We start from the raw sequence: 23,144 nt of genomic DNA, 5'->3' as shown, positions 1-23,144 counted from the left end.
GACTTCTTACAATTTTTATCATTGTTTAATCACTCAGAAATTTTCCGTATCTTCTGGCCCACTAACCTTCGCAGTAGTGCATGACTTTTCTATTTGATACCACACTTCCTTAGTCAACTGTGCATTCTCCTTGTAGCATCTTTCTTTGTCAATGTAATATGCCTTTCAGAATTATGAAATATCTCCTTAAATGTCTATCACTGCTCGTCTACTGTCTTACCTTTTAACCTGCTTTCCCGTTCCACTTACCCAACTGTACCTTCATACTGTTTTATTGCCCTTATTTTAGTTTAAACCACTAGCTTCAGACCCAAGTTTCTCACCCTCAAACCAAAGGTGAAATTTACCATGTTATGATCGTTCTTACCTAGAGGATCCTTTAATCTGAGATATTATTTAATCTTGTCTCATTGCATGTTACCAAGTCTAAAATAGTCTGTACCTTGGTTGGTTTCAGAACATTGTGTTCTAAGATGCTGTCCCAAATATACCATGAATTCATCCTCAAGGCTCCTGTTGCTATTTGGCCTCAGCCACTTCTTTGGCAAAACTTAATGGTTCCACAATCCTGTGTGCAAAATAAATATTTATTTACTGAGAATGTTGTATTGCAGCTCCTTTTCCCTTACTGCTGCTGTGGAAATAATCCACAAATATCTTGCAGAACCCTTTTTTCCCTTTCTGGCATGTTTTTATTTTAAAAAAAATATTTTTATTAAGGCATTTATAAATAAACATCAAATAAAACCACAATCAAGATTTTTTAAAAATCCCAACAGATAACAAACAGGAGAACACAGCATACATAACACAATAAATAGCCAACAACCGCAACCCGCTCCTCCACTTTTTCTTGTTAACCCTAAACTCCTCCCCCTGCTGACTTAATTGTCCTGGAAGAAGTCAATGAATGGTTTCCATCTCCGGTGAACCCTTCCATCGACCCCTTAGGCAAATTTGATTTTCTCCACCCTAAGGAAATCTGCATGGTCGCTCACCCATACCCCTGGCTTTGGAAGCTCAGAGTCCCTCCATCTCAATAGGATCCGTCTCCGGGTTACCAGAGCAGAAAATGCCAAACCATTGGCCTTTCTTACCCCATGGACTCCCAGGTCTTCTGACACTGGAAACACTGCCAATTCTGGACTCTGGACCACCTTCACCTCCAGTACCTCTGACATCACGCCAGTGAACCCCTAACAAAATCCCTGCAAATTCGGGCAGGCCCAAAATATGTGGACATGGTTCGCGGGCCCCCCTGCACACTGCCCACACCTATCCTCCAACCCCTCAAAGAACCTACTCATTCTAGCCGCCGTCGTATGTGCCCTATGGACTACCTTAAATTGTATGAGACTCAACCTAGCGCACAAGGAGGACCCATTCACTCTCCTCAAAGCTTCCTCCCATAACCCAGCCTCCTGCTCACCCCCCCAGGTCCTCATCCCACTTTCGCTTGACTACTATCGTGGTGCCCTCCCAATCCATTAATTCCTTATATATCTTTGATGTCCTACCCTCCTGTTCTCGATAGCACCTTGTCTTGCAACCCCAGGGGTGGCAGATCAGGTAAGGACTGCACCTGTAAGTATCGTAACCCGTTTCCACTGGGCAACTTGTACTCCTCCACCAGTCCTTCCAAACTCAGGAAGCTGCCCTTCACAAATGAATATCCAAAGCGCTCAATTCCTGTCCGCAGACAACCCTGAAACCTCCACCGTGCAGTTTCCCCGGACCGAATTTGTGATTTCCACAGATCAGGGCACAAACCGAGGCCCCCTCCAGCCTTGGGTGCATTCCCTCCCCCTCAACCGGCGGGTGTGATTCATAAAGCCTCCTACAGAACTCAAACACCCCATTCACTCCTACCGAATCCAATACCACTCCACCCTTGCTGTCCTTCACCTTGCAAATCTCCCTCGTCGCCCCCTGCTTCCTGAGCTGATGGGCCAGCATCATTCTAGGCTTCTCCCTGTATTCATACACTGCCCCTGTGGCTCTCTGCAACTGCCCCACTGCCTTTCCTGTGGACACCAACACAAACTTCATCTGGTGCTTTTGCCTCTCCAACAACCCCGCCTCTGAGGCCTCCTGTCCGTCTGCATAATCTCATCCACCGACCTTGACATCTCTGCCCACTCCTTCCTGTGGGCCCAAATAGATATAAGCTCCCCCCCCGACCACTGGCTTGAGTGCCTTCCATGGCGTGGCGGCCCTCAGCCGCTCACACACCTCCGCTAGCAGCCCCACATCCAACCTCCACTGCAGGCGTTGAGCCGCCTCCCCCAACCAATCCACTCGCAAGTCCACCCAACGCGGTGTGTGGTCCGCGACCGTGATTGCTGAATATCCCGAGTTCACCACCTCCGCCACGAATGACTTACCCACCACAAAATCAATCCGCGAGTAGACATCCCCCCCATAATCAGCCGGTGCAAGTCCAGGTCCGATATCTTCCCAATACTCGCCTCATAAACTTCCATCATCTGAATTTGGGGCGTAAACATTAATCTCAAATTTCTCGCTCACCATCACAAACATTCTCTCTATCTCTCTCTCTCTCTCTCTCTCTCTCTCTCTCTCTCTCTCTCTCTCTCTCTCTCTCTCTCTCTCTCTCTCTCTCTCTCTCTCTCTCTTCTCTCCCCCTCCCCCCCCCCCCAATTCTGCTACGATATTTCCCACCTCAAACGCCACCTGCTTATTGACGAACAATGCCACCCCCTCCCTGTCTTCATATCCAACCCTGAATGGAAAACTTTCCCTACTCACCCTTTCCTTAGCCTTGTCTGGTCCCCAATCTTCAAATGTGTCTCTTGCAAAAAGGCCACATCCGACTTCAAACTCCTCAGATGCTCGATAATATGCAATCTTTTGACTGGCCCATTCAGCCCCCTCACATTCCATGTGACCAGCCTGGCAGGAGGCCCCTCACATTCCATGTGACCAGCCTGGCAGGAGGCCCCTCCCCAAGCTGCTCAACCATACCCCTTTTTAAGCCAGCCCCCCGCCCATGCCATGTGACCCTCCAGGCCCACCCCCGGATGTCCACTGTCGCCACTCCCTCCCATATAACGCCACAGCAACAGCACCTTCGTCAACAGTTTCCCCCCCCCCAAACAAAACAACAACACCATCCCCCACTGCTACACCACCCACCTGATCACCCCCCACTGCGCTGCCATTAACTAGCCCGCCCGGTTAGCCTGGATCTGTAAAGACTTAATTACCTGCAAATGTTCGCATTCAAAGTATCATCTTGCATCTTTGACTTTATCTCTATATATGTTTCTGGAACCTACCTCTTCATTCACCTGAGGAAGGAGCAGTGCTCCGAAAGCTAGTGATTTGAAGCAAACCTGTTGGACTTTAACCTGGTGTTGTAAGACTCTTACTGTACTCACCCCAGTCCAATGCCGGCATCTCCACATCATGGTATCCAATGTAGAGTAGACCGCATTGGGAGTAGTGAATGCAATAGACTAGATTGAAGGAGGTGCACGTGAAGCGCTGCCTCACTTGAAGAGTGTTTAGGCCCTTGGATGGTGAGTTGGGAGAAGGTAATGGGACCGGTGTTACACCTTCTTCGAGTTAATGGGGCAGGTGTTACACCTTAGATTGCATTGGAAGGTGCCATGGGAAGAGGGTGAGGTGTTGGGGGTGATGGAGGGGTGGATCAAAGTGTCCCGGAGGGAACGGTCCCTGTGGACTGCTAATGGGGAGTGACAGGAAGATGTGTTTGGTGGTGGCATCCTGCTGGAGTTGGAACTGGTGGAGGATGATGCTTTGAATGGGTAGGCTGGTGGGGTGAGAGCAGACATGCAGGAGATGGGTTGGACACTGTTGATAGCCCTGTCGACCATAGTGAGTGGGAAACCACGATTAAGGAAGAATGAAGACATGTCGGTAGCATTGTTTTGGAAAGTGGCATAATCGAAAAGAGGCAAAGGAACTAGGATCATGGGATGCTTGTATATGAAGAAGGGAGTTGAAAACCAGCTGAACAAGCTGTCCAGGGCCTGTCTGTGTCAGTCTGGTGGGCTAGCTGTGTGCTGTGAGGGTAAGCAATTGGACATTTTTCACACCGAAGGTGGTGCAGTAACAAAAGCAGTGCCCCTGCAAAAAGAAAATAACCTTTTGCAGGTATTTTGACAAACTCTTCAACTGTGGACATCAACCAGCCAACAAAAGGATCACGGGTGAAAAGTGCATGGAAATCTCTCTACCAAGCCACAGATAGAAAAAACAACTTTTTCTGCAGAAGTCAACTATACTGGAATCCATTTGAACGGCTGTCTGCCTCATAATGTACTCCTTGCAAGTCGAGGATCGTTCCATATAAACTTTCTATTGACTTAGTATTGGACTCAATTCTTCTAATCCCTATGAATGTATATGCACATGTTTTCTGTTTCTCCTTGCCTTTTTAAGTAATTAATAAACTTACTCTATCTAAAGCCTGGTTAAATTGGCTCCTTTTTAAACATAAATATTTGGTCTGGTAAAGGAACCCAAGGCAAAGGGAAGCTTGTTAGATTAAACCTTGTTTCTACAAGCCCCCCCGAGCAGGCACTGGAATGTCGCGACTAGGGGCTTTTCAAAGTAACTTCATTTGAAGCCTACTTGTGACAATAAGCAATTTTCTTTTCATGTTTTCATTTCAGAGGGCGGGTAGAATAAATACAAGGAGTCAGTCATCTCTCCCCATTCAGATTTGTAGCGATTTGAGTGTATCGCAGAAGATCAGTGAGAAACAAGGGGTTTAGCTTGAGGTAACCTTTGGGGAACCTCACCAGGCGCTGGTCGTAACAACTGTTTAAAAATTAGCCTTTTTAAAGACAAGAAAAGACACTGGCTAAAGATGGCTGCCATGAGTCACCTGATGTTTTGCATTGTGAGTGGACCATTGCACTGCAGACATGCTCTGCCATGTTGCTGAAAGAATTTCACACCTATGGTGTCAAGACCCACTTCAAAAAGGAGTATGGAAAGGAATGGACATGTTTTTGAGCTTGTCTCTCCAGCAGCTACTGAGGGTGCGATTCAACAGAAAAATTTCAAAGTCCAGTTTTGGGTGCGTTTGGAGGGGAGTTTTGCGACTGCCGTGTTAGCGAGATCCTGACCTATATTCAACAGCACTTTAGTGCCATGAATGAGCCCCCATAAGATTCTTTGCATTACTGGCCCCTTCCAGTCTGATTCGCCTGATTCACGCCTCAGCAGCTCTCTGCTAACAAGAGAGAACTAGTTCTATGCCCCCTCACCACTCACACTCCCAGACAAAACACAAGCATTGCAGCGTGCAGACCACCTTGCTTTGGAGATGCTGATCTCTAGGCTTTTCAAAGCTGTGGATGAAAGGCAGGGCACCCTGTTTCCCTGATGGGGTTGGAGGACTAGTAGCAGGGTCAGCAATCTGGGACGCAGCGGCTAACATTACGGGCAGCATGACGAGGAGTTTTGCTGTCCAATGTTGGAAGAAGACGAAGGGCACCACTGCCAGGGTGGCAACTCCAGTGGAAATCAGGAGTATGATGTCCACATCTTGAATGGTGGTGTCCAAGGCATGGCTCACTCTGTGACGACCACTGCTGAGTGTCTTGACATCCTGTCCAGTCACTGATGATGGCGTGTTCAAGATGTAGGTGAACATGCCGAGGCACTGCAGAACATGGCCCAGTTGCTGAGGAGCATCGCCGATGGTGTCAACACCATGGTGTAGACAATGGGAGCCCCCAGGGCTGGCAGCGCCAAATGATCCCGAGGTCTCGAGCTCTCACGGTTCCAGGCCATCCAGAGGACGTCTGCCAAGGGCATCAATGGCATGGAAAGCAGCAGGCCGGCTCCACCTCTGTGCATACTGGGGACACACCTAGATGTAGCAGTAGACCTTGGAATATTGAAAAGTGAGAGCACTGCGTGGGCACCTGTGAGGTCACTATCCGTAGCTAGGTGGAATGGAAATCTGTCACTGTTTAAATGTGAACTATTGAAGCATTCCACACCTCATGCAGGTGAAGCATCTGTCAAGTTAATCTTCACAGCAGGCCCGCCTGCACTCTACCCTGTTGTCCCGGGCACGGTGATGGAAGATCAAAAGCCTCCGATGCAGACCCCGTTCAGAGGGTGAGAGTGAGCGCGCTGTCAGCAGGAAACCGGAGTCAGACATTAACAGAAACAGGAGCATCAGAGCTTTCTGCTCAGTGAATTATCATCACCCTGGAGTAATGTTACACTGACCTTTGGAGGGGGGAACAGGGTGGTTGGGAAGGGGGCAGCGTGACGGGAGGGGGATGGGAGAGTCCTAGGAAAATCTGGAGAGGATGCGGGCCTTTCTAGCTTGTTAGACCCTTGCCCCTCCTGTCCTCGCACCTCCTTGGGCTCGTCCTCCTGGACCGTTTCATCCTCCTCAGATGAGGCTGCATGTTCATCCTGCTCCTTCTCCACCATGTCGCCCCACTGCTGTGCCAGATTATGGCGGGCTGTGCAGACCTTCTGGTGGGTGTACTGCAAGGCATCGGAACCACATTTTCAGCGCCCCGATGCACTGTTCAATGACTGCACGGGTGACGCCGTGGGCCTCATTGTATCGGGTCTCCAACTTGGTCTCGGGCCACCGCACTGGCGGCATCAGCAATGACCTCCGCAGGTATCCCCTGTCCCCCACGAGCCAACCCGTCATCCTGGTGGTCCTCAAAGACACCGGGAATCTCTTGTGTGCTCTAGGATGCTCCCAGAGTAGCAGGCACACACGTATATGATCCTCAGGTGATGGTCACAACGACCATTCAAGTTGTGGAACCCCTTCCTGTTAATATAGGGCACTCCCTGATGCTCACAAGGCGACATGCGTGCCATCGATCGCTCCCTGGACCTGGGGCGTCCCGGCGATATAGGCGAACCCTGCACCCGGGCATCTTGATGGGCCAGGTCCAGTTCGAAGGTGCCCGGGCATACAAAGCAATCGGAATTTCCGGAATGCACCTGTGGGCGGAAGATCGTGATTTTCCACACAGGTCCCTGCTCAAGCTGGGAATGACCCGATGGCATAAAGTGTAGGCTTGAAATTACCTTCATGACCACTGGGAGCAGGTGTCGTCCTCCTCCACGGGGTGCCATGTCGTGAGGACGGGGCACAGATGCTACACTGTCTCCCTGCTGAGGGAAATGGAAAGGGCTACTCACTTTCTCACTTCCCATAGTAGCTATTGCGCCAGGTTCCCATTTTTGAAAAGGAGTACTAAACCACACCTGGGTGATTTCCTGCTGGGGAGTCGGGTAATTCCCAGGTGGCAACTGCATTCAACTTCAATCTCATTTCTGAGATTGAAATGAATACAATTAAGGCTTAATGATATTCTTGCCGTTTTATGGGCGTAATCCAGAACTCGGCCGGGTGAATAGCAAAATGGTTACTGTCTAGCTTGAATCTCTTTTTTTGCCCCTCTCCCTTTTGTTCTTCCTACCCTTGCCACATTCAATGGCATTAAACCAATCACATTTCTACCTTCCTTCAATTCTGCAGAAGTCCTCTTCAACTCGAAACATAAATTCTGTTTCTCTCACCGTAGATGATACCACTAGACCTGCTGTGTACTCCCAGCACTTTGTTTCTATATTCCCTGGAGTTTAGAAGAATGAGATGACATCTTGTTGAAACATTTAAAATTCTCAGGAGCTTGAGAGAGGAAATGTTTCCTTTGGCTGGGGAGTCTAGACATAGGAGTCCCAGTCTCAATAATGTGTTGACCATTTAGTAAGAAGTCTTACAACACCAGGTTAAAGTCCAACAGGTTTGTTTCAAACACGAGCTTTCGGAGCACGGCTCCTTCTTCAGGTGAATGGAAAGGCTTGTTCCAGAAATGTTTATATAGACACAGTCAGAGATGCCCCGGAATGCGAGCACCTGCAGGCAATCAAATCATCAAAGATGCAGAGAGAGAGGTAACTCCAGGTTAAAGAGGTGTGAATTGTCCCAAGCCAGTTCAGTCGGTAGGCCTCTGCAAGTCCAGGCTTGTTGGTGGGGGCCGAATGTAATGCGACATGAATCCCAGATCCCGGTTGAGTCCGCATTCATGCGTGCGGAACTTAGCTATAAGTTTTTGCTCAGCAATTTTGCGTTGTCGCGTCTCCTGAAGGCTTCCTTGTAGAATGCTGACCCGGAGATCAGAGGCTGAATGTCCTTGACTGCTGAAGTGTTCCCCAACTGGAAGGGAACAGTCCTGCCTGTTGATAGTCGCACGATGCCCGTTTATTCGTTGTCGCAGTGTCTGCATGGTCTCGCCAATGTACCACGCTTCGGGACATCCTTTCCTGCAGCGTATGAGGTAGACTACATTGGTCGAGTCGCACGAGTATGCGCCGCGTACCTGGTGGGTGGTGTTTCCACGTGTAATGGTGGTGTCCATGTCGATGATCTGGCATGTCTTGCAGAGATTACCCTGGCAGGGTTTTGTGGTGTTGTGGTTGCTGTTCTGAAGGCTGGGTAATTTGCTGCAAACAATGGTTTGTTTGAGGTTGCGCGGTTGTTTGAAGGCCAGTAGTGGGGGTGTGGGGATGACCTTGGCAAGATGTCCATCCTCGCTGATGATGTGTTGGAGGCTGCGAAGAAGATGTCGTAGTTTCTCCGCCCCAGGAAAGTACTGGACGACGAAGGGTACTCTGTCAGTGGTGTCCCGTGTTTGTCTTCTGAGGAGGTCGGTGCGGTTTTTTGCTGTGGCGCGGTGGAACTGTCGATCAATGAGTCGAGCGCCATATCCCGTTCGTACGAGGGCATCTTTCAGCATCTGTAGGTGTCTGTTGCGCTCCTCCTTGTCTGAGCAGATCCTGTGTATACGGAGGGCTTGTCCATAGGGGATGGCTTCTTTAATGTGTTTCGGGTGAAAGCTGGAGAAGTGGAGCATCGTGAGATTATCTGTGGGCTTGCGGTAAAGCGAGGTGCTGAGGTGACCGTCCTTGATGGAGACGAGTGTGTCCAAGAATGGAACTGAATTTGGAGAATAGTCCATGGTGAGTTTGATGGTGGGATGGAACTTATTGATGTCATCGTGTAGTCGTTTCAGTGATGTCTCGCCGTGGGTCCAAAGGAAAAAAATGTCATCGATGTATCTGGTGTATAGCATCGGTTGAAAGTCCTGTGTGGTGAGGAAGTCCTGTTCAAACTTGTGCATGAAGATGTTGGCATATTGAGGTGCAAATTTGGTCCCCATGGCTGTTCCGTGCGTCTGGATGAAGAATTTGTTGTCGAAGGTGAAGACGTTGTGGTCTAGAATGAAACGGATGAGTTGCAGAATTGCGTCTGGAGATTGGCAGTTGTCGGTGTTGAGGACTGAGGCTGTTGCAGCAATGCCGTCGTCATGCCAACATCTTCATGTCAACATCTTCCTGTTCAAACTTGTGCATGAAGATGTTGGCATGACGACGGCATTGCTGCAACAGCCTCAGTCCTCAACACCGACAACTGCCAATCTCCAGACGCAATTCTGCAACTCATCCGTTTCATTCTAGACCACAACGTCTTCACCTTCGACAACAAATTCTTCATCCAGACGCACGGAACAGCCATGGGGACCAAATTTGCACCTCAATATGCCAACATCTTCATGCACAAGTTTGAACAGGACTTCCTCACCACACAGGACTTTCAACCGATGCTATACACCAGATACATCGATGACATTTTTTTCCTTTGGACCCACGGCGAGACATCACTGAAACGACTACACGATGACATCAATAAGTTCCATCCCACCATCAAACTCACCATGGACTATTCTCCAAATTCAGTTCCATTCTTGGACACACTCGTCTCCATCAAGGACGGTCACCTCAGCACCTCGCTTTACCGCAAGCCCACAGATAATCTCACGATGCTCCACTTCTCCAGCTTTCACCCGAAACACATTAAAGAAGCCATCCCCTATGGACAAGCCCTCCGTATACACAGGATCTGCTCAGACAAGGAGGAGCGCAACAGACACCTACAGATGCTGAAAGATGCCCTCGTACGAACGGGATATGGCGCTCGACTCATTGATCGACAGTTCCACCGCGCCACAGCAAAAAACCGCACCGACCTCCTCAGAAGACAAACACGGGACACCACTGACAGAGTACCCTTCGTCGTCCAGTACTTTCCTGGGGCGGAGAAACTACGACATCTTCTTCGCAGCCTCCAACACATCATCAGCGAGGATGGACATCTTGCCAAGGTCATCCCCACACCCCCACTACTGGCCTTCAAACAACCGCGCAACCTCAAACAAACCATTGTTTGCAGCAAATTACCCAGCCTTCAGAACAGCAACCACAACACCACAAAACCCTGCCAGGGTAATCTCTGCAAGACATGCCAGATCATCGACATGGACACCACCATTACACGTGGAAACACCACCCACCAGGTACGCGGCGCATACTCGTGCGACTCGACCAATGTAGTCTACCTCATACGCTGCAGGAAAGGATGTCCCGAAGCGTGGTACATTGGCGAGACCATGCAGACACTGCGACAACGAATAAACGGGCATCGTGCGACTATCAACAGGCAGGACTGTTCCCTTCCAGTTGGGGAACACTTCAGCAGTCAAGGACATTCAGCCTCTGATCTCCGGGTCAGCATTCTACAAGGAAGCCTTCAGGAGACGCGACAACGCAAAATTGCTGAGCAAAAACTTATAGCTAAGTTCCGCACGCATGAATGCGGACTCAACCGGGATCTGGGATTCATGTCGCATTACATTCGGCCCCCACCAACAAGCCTGGACTTGCAGAGGCCTACCGACTGAACTGGCTTGGGACAATTCACACCTCTTTAACCTGGAGTTACCTCTCTCTCTGCATCTTTGATGATTTGATTGCCTGCAGGTGCTCGCATTCCGGGGCATCTCTGACTGTGTCTATATAAACATTTCTGGAACAAGCCTTTCCATTCACCTGAAGAAGGAGCCGTGCTCCGAAAGCTCGTGTTTGAAACAAACCTGTTGGACTTTAACCTGGTGTTGTAAGACTTCTTACTGTGCTCACCCCAGTCCAACGCCGGCATCTCCACATCATTGACCATTTAGGACTGAGATGAGGCAAAACGTCTTCCCTCAAAGGGTTCTGAACCTTTGGAATTCTTCGCCACCCAGAAAACTGAGTGCTCAGTTATCTTGAGTCAAATCAGGAAGAGAATCTTTGATACCAAGGATACCAAGGGGCTGAATGGTCTATTTTATCCTATACCTTTATATTCTCATCTCCTTATGGAATGTATTGACTAAATGGGCAAACAGTTTAGGGCCCTCTTGCTGTAGTACACATAGGCTGGAACCAGTGTTTACAAACCTGTCTACCTAATAAACATATCAGAAAATGTTTAATGTAATTGCAGTTAAAAACTGATTTTGTATGTGGAATGAGGCACCTAGAATGCCATGTCGCTGTATTTAACCAAATGGATCTGTATTGTACTGTGAAGTGTCACCGTTGAACTATACACCTTTACAAATAAAGTACATTTTTGGAAGAAAGTCTTGAGAGATTTGAAGCCTATCTTGTAATTCATTGCAAAATGCCAATAAGACCACTTTTAAAGAGTCGAATAGAAATACATTTGTTCTGTTCCAAGACTCTTAAGGTCATTGACTAAATATAATGGGTGTTGGTCGTCTGCAGCATGTGGTTTGAACTCACATATTTCATTTGTGTAATAAACAGCTTCTCCAAACTGATGGCACTGAATGGTGAAAGTGAGAATAGCATTGTGTTCCCAGAATTGGAAAAGGAGCATGCGGATCATTGCGAGCTGAAAGTGGTATGTAATTATTCACTAACATTGTGCTTCTTTGGAGGCATTTTGGCAGATCATATTTCTATATGTAGATGTCTAGTGATGGTGACAGAAGAAGGCCTGAAGATCTCTTCTGCAACTGGGCAAATATATGCCTTGCAACAATTGGCTTTAGTTTGTGTTGCAGTCATGCCCAGCATGCTGAATTTTATCTAGGTGAACTGATAATCACTGGGAAGCTTAAATGTAAGTAGCATCCTGTTTATACTGTCTTATGCTTTCTGCAGCTTTATCTGGGAGATGCAAATAACGATTTTAATCTCTTTGATCCTTATGCTAAAATGAAAAAAGGCCACAGGGTGCTTCATCTATTCAAACCAATAGTGATGAACTAATGTACCTCATTCTTTAAAAAAAATATATAAAAATTAGGAACTAAATAATTTGACGTAGACGATGTCTTGACATTTTATGTAGTTGGACAGTGGTCCAGCTTTCCTAAAGTTGAACAGAGACTACCAAGTTTAACTGTTGTCGGTTTCAGTTCCTCTCAGTGTGGAGCTTTGCTCTTCTCAACTGCCTTTAAAAAGATCACAACCTGTTCCCACAATACTTTGAACAGAACGCACATTACTTTAATTAGAACGTAATTTAGATTCAAAGATTTAGTTTTTATGTGTCGCATCAGTATACCTAATTAATTGTGAGGTTCCTTTATTTTCACCGTAAGCTATTCTGATACTGAGAACAATTGGTTTCATTTATAATTCCTGGTTTAAAATTGTTTTATTTGCTCACCTACACTAGTTTTAAAAAAGTAAAATGCTATTATGAAGCCCTCTAAAAGGATTTTTACTTTGTGCAAAATTTTATAGAGTTTATAATGTATTTTGGGGGTGGCATGGTGGTGCAGTGGTTAGCACTGTTGCCTACGGCACTGAGGACCCGGGTTCAATCCCGGCCCTGGACACTGTCTGTGTGGAGTTTGCACATTCTCCTTGTGTCTGAGTTGGTTTCACTCCCACAACCCAAAGATGTGCAGGTTAGGTGGATTGGCCACGTGCGCTAAATTGCCCCTTAATTGGAAAAATATATATTTGAACACTCTAAATTTAATAACAATGTATTTAGTTTCCCACAAGCGTGAGCCTAATTTGAAATGTTCACTGCTCACTGCAAAAAAAACTCAACTGCTAGTCCCAGCTACGGCTAATTAATTGGGAGGAGCCCATGTGGCAGATGACGTGATTTCTAATTACAAAAACAAATGTTGATCAGTATACGTTTGTATTTCCTTTTAAAGAAGCCCTTTTTTGAGTGATACGCCACACTAATTTAGTGTCTCCCATAGAGACACTTTATTATGCAACAGGTGACTTCTGTGCAGAATCTGAATCTATACTGATGTGGCTGCATGTCTAACCCTGGTCCCTCTCGCAACATACTAACATGTAGAAAAGGTATGTTCTGTTATGGATTTCAGTGAAAGGAAAGAAGAAAAGTTAAATCTTTTGCATCCTTGACGTGCTGGAAATGTTTTGAAGTTGTTACAGCATAGAAAAATCTGGCAGCCAGTTTGTCCTGTGTAATATTCCATAAATTCCAACTAGAAGCCCCATGTCGTGCCATAGAAAGTTTTGTGTTCACCTGAACAGGCAGACGTTGTAGCTTAACTTCTCTTCAAAGACTGAACCTTTCACAATGTAGCATAACTGTAGTACTGCACTACGATTTAAAATTTAAAAGGTTCAAAACAATAACTGAGCCAAATTGATATCTACATGATTGGTTAAGAAAAACTGATTAACCAAGATTTCTATTTTTGCCTGATATCTGGAATCTGCAGGATTTGTATTGTAATAGCAAGTGGAGATAAGGTCAAATCTGGATGTGATTTACCCTTTCCAACAAACTGCACAGTTCGATACCAGGTGTGAATCTACAGTTGAGGAACCCATGTAGCATACAATGTGAAGTATTAATCTGTTTGATTTTTCTCCCCTTTACTATCACCATAATGGAAAGAAGAAACTCAATGGGATATAATTCCCATGATGCATGTCTTCTCCAGTTTTGCACAGATGGCTTAGTGAGAGCCTGTGCACTGATTGTGAAGAATGTGACTAGGTATTCCCCTCACCGAGGGTTCTTGTTAATTTATTTTTGTTGTGAGCATTAATTCTGGTACCAGCTTTTATTGACCTACAGAGTTTAAAGCATTTGTTTATCCATAATGTTGAATAATTTAGCATAAGCAAACATAACTTTATTAGTTTCTTGTTGAGCTTCAATAATTTGGATTGTAAATGCCTTATGGATGTCATTTATCTCCAGAATTTAAACATAAATATGTTTAATTTTCGGCTGGAAGTTGTGATTTCAAATTCATTTGAAGATTGATGACAAAACAATTTAATTCTCTTTTTTTCTTTCTTAGGGGGGAAATGATGGCTTCTACAAAGTATTGTACGAACGGGCCAGGTTTGATAACTTGCTTCAGGTAAGCTATTTTTAGAAAATCATTACAATTTACAATCGTCTGCTAGAATAGTGTCTATTTCATGGAAGAATAGTAACAATATTGTGCTATATTTTCTCAATTTTAAAATTTGAAATCTGCGAATATTCGAGTGTGGTTATTTGTCATGATGTTGCGCAACAAATGCAATTTATAAAAAAAAACATTTTCTGGGGATACTGTAATTTTTCTGCATCCATGCTTTTGTTTACGATAAATCTATAAACTCTGTGAAAATGCCTGTTTTTGATTGCTGTAATTAACAGCTTCAGTTGGTTCTGTGGCTTCTCCATTCACAGCAAGCTGGTTTTAAAAAATAAATAGCCTGCATAATTTCATGCATACTACATGAATAAATAATATTTGAGTTACTGGAATTTAAAAAGTGATTTTTTTTCCCCCCCTGATTTGTTCCCCCCTCCTAGCTTGTGCTTTTTTTTCTCTCCTTGTGGCTAGTCAACTGCTCTACTTTGTGTCAAACCATGTTCATTTTTACACAGCGGCTGGAAGGCATTAGTGTTGCAATTGAAAAAGATCGTAACGGAATTAGAAAAGAAATAGATAAAGAATTTGAGAAAATTAAGCAGTCTCTTCAGAACAGGTAATATTTATCACATTGTTTGCACACCAGGGGCTGGATTCTTCTGCCCCATCTGCAAGGTTGCTTCAGGCGGGACTGGGACAATATAAAGGTCCTTTGACCTCGGGCAGGAATTTCCAGTCGCTAGGCGGGTGTGGTCGGAGAATCCTGATCCAGGCTCTGAAGTACATTGGGTGACTAATTCATTGTATAAATATTTCACTAATAAAAAGTTGGGATTAAATTATCATTCTTCCAAATGTTCCTTTGTGTACTTTGGTTCATCATAGATAGAATTTTAACTGCACTTCCGGGGGTTACGCATGATTCCCAGAACTGTTCTGGATGGATTTATTTTGCATTCGGTTAATTTTCACCACCTGCTGCCTCATCTGTTTGGGAAATTTAAAATCTTCTGCCTGCTTTTGACCTCCGCCGTCAGAAAACATTACATAGACCAGCAGTGCTCAGTGCATTAATTCTGAAATTCAAAGAATGCACATATTGATAATTATCCATCAACTTGTCATTTGGGTTGTCAGTCAGTTGCTGAGGAGGTTCCCTGAAGCTTGTTCGAGCTGATTTGTAGCCCTAATTCGGTAGTTTTGTTTTTGTTGCAGACAAGCCTTTGTACCAATCAAGGTAATTTTTAAAATTGATTCTTGGGATGAATGTTTCTAGAAAGGCCAAGGTTTATTCCCTTGTCCGTAATTTCTCTCTAAGGTGGTGATGAGCTGTGCCTTGACCCACTGCAGCAGATACACTCAGTCCTGTTAAGGGGGAAGCTCCAATATTTTGGCCCAGCCAAAGTGAAAGAACAGCAATATATTTTCAGGATAATGTGGGGCTGGGAGGGGAACTTGCTGGTGGTGATGTTGCTATGCACTGCTGCCCTTGTTCCTCTGCCCTTGTTCTTCCAACTGGTAGAGGTTGCAGGCTTGGAATTTTTGAAGAAGCCTTGGTGAGAAATGAAGTGCATCTTGTGTATATGGTATATACTTCTGTCACTGTGCAAGTGGTGGAGAGTGAATGTTTAAGGTGGTGGATGGAATGCCACTCAAGTGGGTTTCCCCATCTTGGATGGTTTTGAGCTTCTTGAGTTGTGTTAGGAGCTGCATTCGGCAGGCAAATGGAGATCTCCCACCAGAATCTTGATGTCCCTCACGGACAGGCTTTTGGAAGTTAAGAGGTGAGTTGTATGCGTCCGAATTCGCAGGCTCTGACTTGCTGATAGAGCCACAGTATTTATCTGCCTGTTCCAGTGGTCTAGTCAAAGGTAGCCCCTGGATGTTGATGATGGGAAATCCTAGATGTTGATGGTGGGAAACTGGTCAAGAAAGGGAAAAAGAAGGTGAAAATGCGAGGACCCGAACATGCCGAAAGGAAGACCTAACTTTGCGGAACCCGGGGCCTAATCCGACCACGAACATGACCCCAGAATCGCAAATAGAGCCCAGGACTCCTCCAGATGCAAGGTCAGATCCCGGGACCACCCAGAAGCAGCCACCGACCTAGGAAAAGAGAAAAACAATGCCGGTGAGACTAAAACAATGCGGTTTCAAGTCTTCTCTTCCCAGCATATCCTGGCAAACATCCAAGCTGGACAAGCTTAACGCTAGACTTAGTCTCTCATTTCCTCTGAGAGACTGCTGTGTTTCACAGAGGCGTGGCACACTCCTGCCTCACCGGACTGTACCATACAACCTGAGGGCTTCTCAATTCACTGGTTGGATGGCAAGGCGAAGGGTGTAGGGATTTGCCTTCTCATCAACTCCTGCTGGAGCTCAGACGTGGCGACCCTGGCGAACTACTGTTCCCCGGACCTGGAATACCGAACTGTGGAGTGCTGCCCATACTAGCTTCCACGGGAGTTCACTTCTGCCGTTATCACTGCGGTCTACATCCCATCTCAGGCAGAAGTGAAGAAGGCGCTTGATGAATTGTACACTGCTATAAACGACTTTGAAACGGAATATCTGGAGGCCTTGTTCATCATGGCCGGTGACTTCAACCAGGCCAACCTCGAGAGTGTACTGCCAAAATTCCACCAATGCATCTCTTGTTTTTTTAAATAAATTTAGAGCACCCAATTCATTTTTTCCAATTAAGGGGCAATTTAGCATGGCCAATCCACCTAGCCTGCATGTTTTTGTGTTGTGGGGGCGAACCCAGGCAGACACGTGAAAAATGTGCAAACTCCACACGGACAGTGACCAAGAGCCAGAATCTAACCTGGGACCTCGGCGCGGTGAGGTAGCAGGACTAACCCACTGCGCCACCGTGCTGCCTGACCAATGCATCTCTTGTCCCAACAGGGGCACTAACATCCTTGACCACTGCTACACAAACATCTAGGGTGCCTACTGCTCCATCCCCATACCATATTTCGGAAAATCTGACCATAAGATCCTCCTCCCAGCATATAAACAGAAACTTAAGTGGGAAGATCTGGTTAAGAAGGTCGTGCAATGCTGGTCCGAGGCAACGGATGTGGTCCTACGGAGTGGAGTCAGTGGACTGGTCCATATTCAAGAACTCAGCGACCAAACTAAACTAGTATGCCAGTACCGTCACAGATTTCATAAGTAAGTGCGACGACTGTGTGACAAAGAAGGTAGTACGAGCATTCCCTAACCAGAAACTGGTTTAGCCGGTGGCTCCACTCCCTACTGAAATTCAGGCCCTGACCTATACAAGAAATCTAGGTATGACTTTCGCAAAGGCATCAGGATTGCCAAGAGACAATACCAGACTAAGGTAGAGTCCCAGACTAATGCCACAAACTCACAATGATTGTGGCAAGACTTGCACAATATAACTGGCTGTAAAGCAAGCTGAGTAGAATCTCTGGCAACAGAGCACCCCTCCCCGATGAATTCCATGCATTCTTTGCTTGTTTTGAGCAAGAAGCCAACAAACCCATGTCCTCTGTCCCAACAGCCTCGGACACACCATACCTACTGTCACAGACTCCGAGGTTAGACTGGCCTTCTCAAAAGTAAATGCATCGGTCCTGACGGAGTCCCCGGTCGTGCACTCGGATCCTGCATAGACCAACTGGTGGGTGTGTTCGCAGACATCTTTAATCTCTCCCTTCTCAGTTCCGAGGTTCCCACCTGCTTCAAGAAAACCACTATCACACCAGTGCTAAAGAAGAACCATGCAGCATGCCTCAACGACTACTGACCGGTGGCCCTGTCATCTATTATTACGGAGTGCTTTGAGAGGTTAATCATGAGACAGATCAACTCCAACCTTCCAGATTCCATTGATCCACTGCAACTGGCCTGCAGCAGGTGCCATCTCCCCAACCCTATGCTCGTGCCTGGAGCATCTCGACAGCAAGGACTTAGCTACATCAGACTCTTGTTCATTGCCTACAGCACTGCCTTTAACACCATACTTCCAGCCAAACTCATATCCAAACTCCAAATCCTAGGGCTCGGTTCCTCCCTCTGCAACTTCGTGACCCATAGACCACAATCAGTAAGGATGAACAACACCACCTCCCCCATGATAGTCCTCCAATACCAGAGCCCCTCAAGGCTGTGTACTTAGCTCCCTACTGAACTACTTATACACATATGATTGTGTGGCAAAATTTGGCTCCAACTCCATCTGCAAGTTTGCTGATGACACCACCATAGTGGGTTGGATCTCAAACATCACAGGAGTGGGTCAGAGTACAAGAGGGAGATAGAGAACTTAGTGACATGGTGCAACCACAACAATCTCTCAATGTTAGCAAAAGTAAGGAGCTGGTCATTGACTTCAGTGAGTGAAGTGTCGTTCATGCCCCTGTCTGTATCAATGGTGCTGAGGAGGTGATGGTTGACGGCTTCAAATTCCTAGGTGTAAACATCGGCAACAATCTTTCCTGGTCCATCCATGTCGGTGCTACGACCAAGAAAGCACAACAAAGCCTTTACTTCCTCAGGAAATTTGGCATGTTCACAATGACTCTTACAAATGTTTATAGATGTGCCATCGAAAACATCCTATCTAGCTGCATCGCAGCCTGGTATGGTAATGGCTCTCCCCAAGACCATAAGAAACTACAGAGAGTCATGAACACAACCCAGTCCATCAAGCGAGCCTGCCTCCCATCCATTGACTCCACAACCCCATCCCGGTTATTCTCTCTTCTATAGGGCAGAAGATACAAAAGCTTGAGAACAGATTCAAATACAGTTTCTTCTCCGCTGTTACCAGACTCCTGAAACGCCCTCTTATGGACTGAACTGACCTTCCTACTCATCTTCTCTACAGTCGAAGCACTATGTTACGTATGCACACCTGATGCCTGTTTATGTATTTCCATTGTGTATTTCTCGTACGTACCACGTATTTATGTATGGAGTGATCTGCCTGGACTGTAAGCTGAACAATACTTTATACTGTACCATGGTACATTTGACAATAAATCTAAAGAGAATATGAATGCAAGTTAACGAGAAACGTAATGGCAAATGATAAAAGCTTCGCAAGGACAAATGTGGATCCATTCTAGGCAGATACAGGAGAATTCAAAATGGAGAATAAAGAAAGGTAGAGAAACTAAATAATTATTGTGTCTGTCTTCATGGAGGAGGATGATGCAGAAAATCTCCCAGAAATACTAGGGAACCGAGGGGTTTATGAAAATAAGGAAATTAGTATTAATAAAAGAGGTAGTTCTCAAAATTAACACATGCACAAAAGAACGGAGGTTATGCTTCAGTTGTACAGAGCACTAGTGAGACCACATTTGAGTATTGTGTACAGTATTAGTCACCCTGTTTAAGGAAGGATATAATAGTAGTTCAGAGAAGGTTTACCAGACTAATATCTGGAATGGATGGGTTGTCTTATGAGGAAACTTTAGGCAGGTTAGGCTTGTATCTGCTGGACTTTAGAGTAAGAGGTAACTTTAGGACATTGTTGGACAGTGGTTAGCACTGCTGCCTCACTGTGCCAGGGACCCAGGTTTGATTCCGGCCTTGGGTGTCTGTATGGAGCTTTCACATTCTCCCTGCATCTGTGTGGAGTTTGTACATCCTCCAGTGTCAGTGTTTCCTCCTGGGTGCTCTGGCTTCTTCCTACAGTCCAAATATGTGCAGGTTAGGTGGGGGAACGATACCAGCGCCTTGGAGACGCAGCCGTTATAGCGCCTGGAGCCCAGAACTGGCCACCTTCCTCCAGCAGCGCTGCAGCCCGGCTTCAACAACTGGGTGAAATGTTCTCTGACCAGATATGAGTTGCCATGTCGACTGGGAGATTTATAGGCCTACACCAAAGGCAAGAAGTACCAGTACCTGACAATGAAGGAACCGCTTAATTACAGTCAGTAAGAGCCATATCACCCCCAGCACAAAAAATCCACAGCAGCTGTTTTGTAAATTGACAATCCGTCACATTAACAAGATATCGCAGCACATTCTTCGCCATGTGAATGAAAACGCTACCAAAGTGCGCTAAAGAAATTTAATGAGTGTGCTGCTCTCGAGGTCCCCTTCATCCCGACATGCCTGTCGCAGAAGAAACGGAATCGGAAACCTGACAGTAAGGAGCCTTGTCACAATCAAAAGGCATTCTGGAAGCCAGATGAGAGTGACAAACTAAGTGAGTGACAACACGGATGACAGAATGAGTGAACTGTACCCAGCACACCTCTTCAGCAGAAATGATGACACGGGCAGAATTGTTCCTGAAAAAGGAGGATAGTCACAGTGGAAAAAGTGGAGGTTGAGACACAGTTGCCACGGAAACGGAAAAAGACAACCACATCCATTTACAAAGAAGTAGTTATAGGAAGGGGCCCTTCAAACCCCCAACATCTGTGCAATGAGTCAGAAAGCTGGAGATTCCTGGAGCTGATTCTGGGAGCAGCTTAGCCCTTCTATAGGGGTTGGATGCAACATGTTGAGTGTTCATTGTACAGTCCAATTTATATTTGTGTTGAAAATAAAACATATCTGAAAGTGAAAAAAAGATGGGGTTAGGGGACTATGGGGAAGTGGGCCTATATCGGGTGCTTTTTTAGAGGGTCAATGTAGACTCTGAACCGAATGGCCCTCTTCTGTACTGTAGGAATTCTATGGATTATGAGGAGTCTAGGCAGTTTGGATGTGCAGAGGATGTTTCCTCTTGTGGGAGAATCTAGAACTAGTGATCGCCCATTTCAACCTGAGCGGAGGTAAAAACATTTCTCTATGTTGTGTGTCTTTGAAACTCTTCCTGAAAAGGTGGTGGTAGCAGACTCTTTTTGAATTTTTTTAAGGCAGGGCTACATAGATTCTTATAAGCAAGGGGGTGATACGTTATCAGGGGTAGGTGGGATGCAATTTGTGGTCACTAACAGATCAGCCATGATCTTATTCAATGACAAGAGTGGGCTCATGGGGTTGAATGGCCTACTCCTCCTTGGTCCTATGTGCTTACTAATGTATTTATTGTCCCTATGTCACTTGTCAAAAGCAGCTGTAGTGATGTCGGCTGGACCAAAATGGAAAAGGTCCCATGGTACTGTTTTGAATAGGAACAGAGTTGAGTAGGTTATTGGCTTCAGAAATGAAATTGAGTACTGGGGACGAGATGGGAAGCGACATTATAGTGTATGAAGAGCCCGGGATTAGATAAATCGAACAGAAATTAAGAGTTTTCTTTCTGAACCTACATCTATGTACTTGTACCGTGTGTTTTTGATCCATTTCTTGAGCTGTCTGTGCATCAGAAGTATTTAAATCACTTTGAATTGTGTTTTGATTAACAAAAATCTGTTGAATATGATTGAGTTTGGCATTGCATTTTACAGGAAAGAGATGTTGTTGAAGGAACTCGAATTCATTGTTCAACAACACCTTAATGGGATTACTAAACTTCAAAAGGCCCTCAAGGAGAAAATTAATGGCTTAGACTCTGTCATAAAAGTTGCAATTGAAGCCAAATCTACATCTCTTGTAACCTGTTTTAATTCACAACAGGTAAGAATTTGATGTAAGATATACAAGCTGCACCATGAAAGAATGTTTATTAAAATACCTTGAGCTGAAATATTTTGCACTGGGTTTCCCCATCAAACAATATTACATTTTCAATGCCCTTTAAATCCTATTTTGATTTCTACATGTGCTTCTAGACTGCAGAAGTGTTGTCTCTGGTGCCTAGGCCAATTTTTATCCATCAATCAATGTTAAAAAAGCAGATCATCAGGTTGCATCACATTTGTGGAAGTTTGCTTTGTGCCGCTTGTCTGCTGCATTTCCTACATTATAACAGTGACTGTACTTCACCATGTACTTAATTGGATGTAAATGACTTTAGGATGTCCGGTTATGAAAGGCACTATGTAAATGCAGGTCTTTTTAAAAATATACTTTGTTCCAAATTTTACAAAAAAACACTTATGAACACAATAATTATACATAGTTTGTAGCATTTTTTACCCTTGAACTCACGAGCACCCTACCTTGTTCCCCTGTGTAAGTACTTTGAATCCATCCCATTTGTTTGCACACGTTTTGGGGATGCATAAAGTAACCATATACATGTCGCAAATATCGGCCCTACCCCCAAAACGCCTCAAGGCTTCAAACAAATACTGCTACTCAACTAGGTCAAATGCCTCTTCCGTGTCCGTTGGCACTCGCCTCCGGCACCCTGCTCCCCGACAGGGTCATGACCATGTTCAATAGCTTCCTAATGTTACTCGACAGCTGCTGCCCCTTCACGAAACCTGTCTGACCTTCTCATACCACCTCTAGCACACACCCGCCATACCAGCATCTTCGCATCTGTATTTAGCCACAAAATGGGCCTGTATGATCCACACACCTGCGGATCCTTATCTGTCGCCCTTACCTGCACACTTTCCCTTGCTGCCGCCTGTCGTCTCAACTGTTAGGCCAGCAGGTGACTAACCTTCTCACTGTACTCACACTACCCCCCCCCCTTACACACACACACACACACACACACACCTCCTACGAAGGTGACTCACTGCCTTTTCCGTTGCCCAGTCAGTAAAACTGCCCCTCAATTCCTTCTCTCCGGTAAAGGCTTCCTAGTCAGGGCCACTGAATATTTGCGGTCTATTTCCACAATATCCTCCAGCAGCCTTCGTGTCTCCACTGTATCCCTATGAGCCATATAGAAATCACCTTCCCCAGGATCACCGCCTTCAATGCCTCCCAGAGCGTGGCCGCAGAGACCTCCCCATTCTGATTAAATTCCACAATTTTTCATGCCCAGTCGCAAAACTCTTTATCCACCAGTAACCCTGAATCGAATCGCCATCC

The 23,144-nt window shown here is 45.8% G+C and overlaps 1 protein-coding gene across 2 annotated transcripts in view; it reads left to right on the top strand.

The window, feature by feature from the left end:
* rnf17 (ring finger protein 17) overlaps window positions 1-23,144 on the top strand; it is a 211,847-nt gene that overhangs the window by 20,210 nt on the left and 168,493 nt on the right. For both annotated transcript variants that reach the window (XM_038817770.1, XM_038817769.1), the window contains exons 2-5: window positions 11,698-11,794; window positions 14,208-14,270; window positions 14,789-14,889; window positions 21,662-21,830. In XM_038817770.1, coding sequence (XP_038673698.1) covers window positions 11,711-11,794; window positions 14,208-14,270; window positions 14,789-14,889; window positions 21,662-21,830 — 417 coding nt within the window. In that variant the 5' untranslated portion in view covers window positions 11,698-11,710. The remainder of the gene's footprint in view (window positions 1-11,697; window positions 11,795-14,207; window positions 14,271-14,788; window positions 14,890-21,661; window positions 21,831-23,144) is intronic.

The sequence above is a fragment of the Scyliorhinus canicula genome, chromosome 14 (genome assembly GCF_902713615.1).
Source record: "Scyliorhinus canicula chromosome 14, sScyCan1.1, whole genome shotgun sequence".
Classification (NCBI taxonomy): Eukaryota; Metazoa; Chordata; class Chondrichthyes; order Carcharhiniformes; family Scyliorhinidae; genus Scyliorhinus; species Scyliorhinus canicula.
The sequence above is the reverse complement of the archived record's forward strand: the minus strand, read 5'-3'. Positions and strand labels throughout refer to the sequence as shown.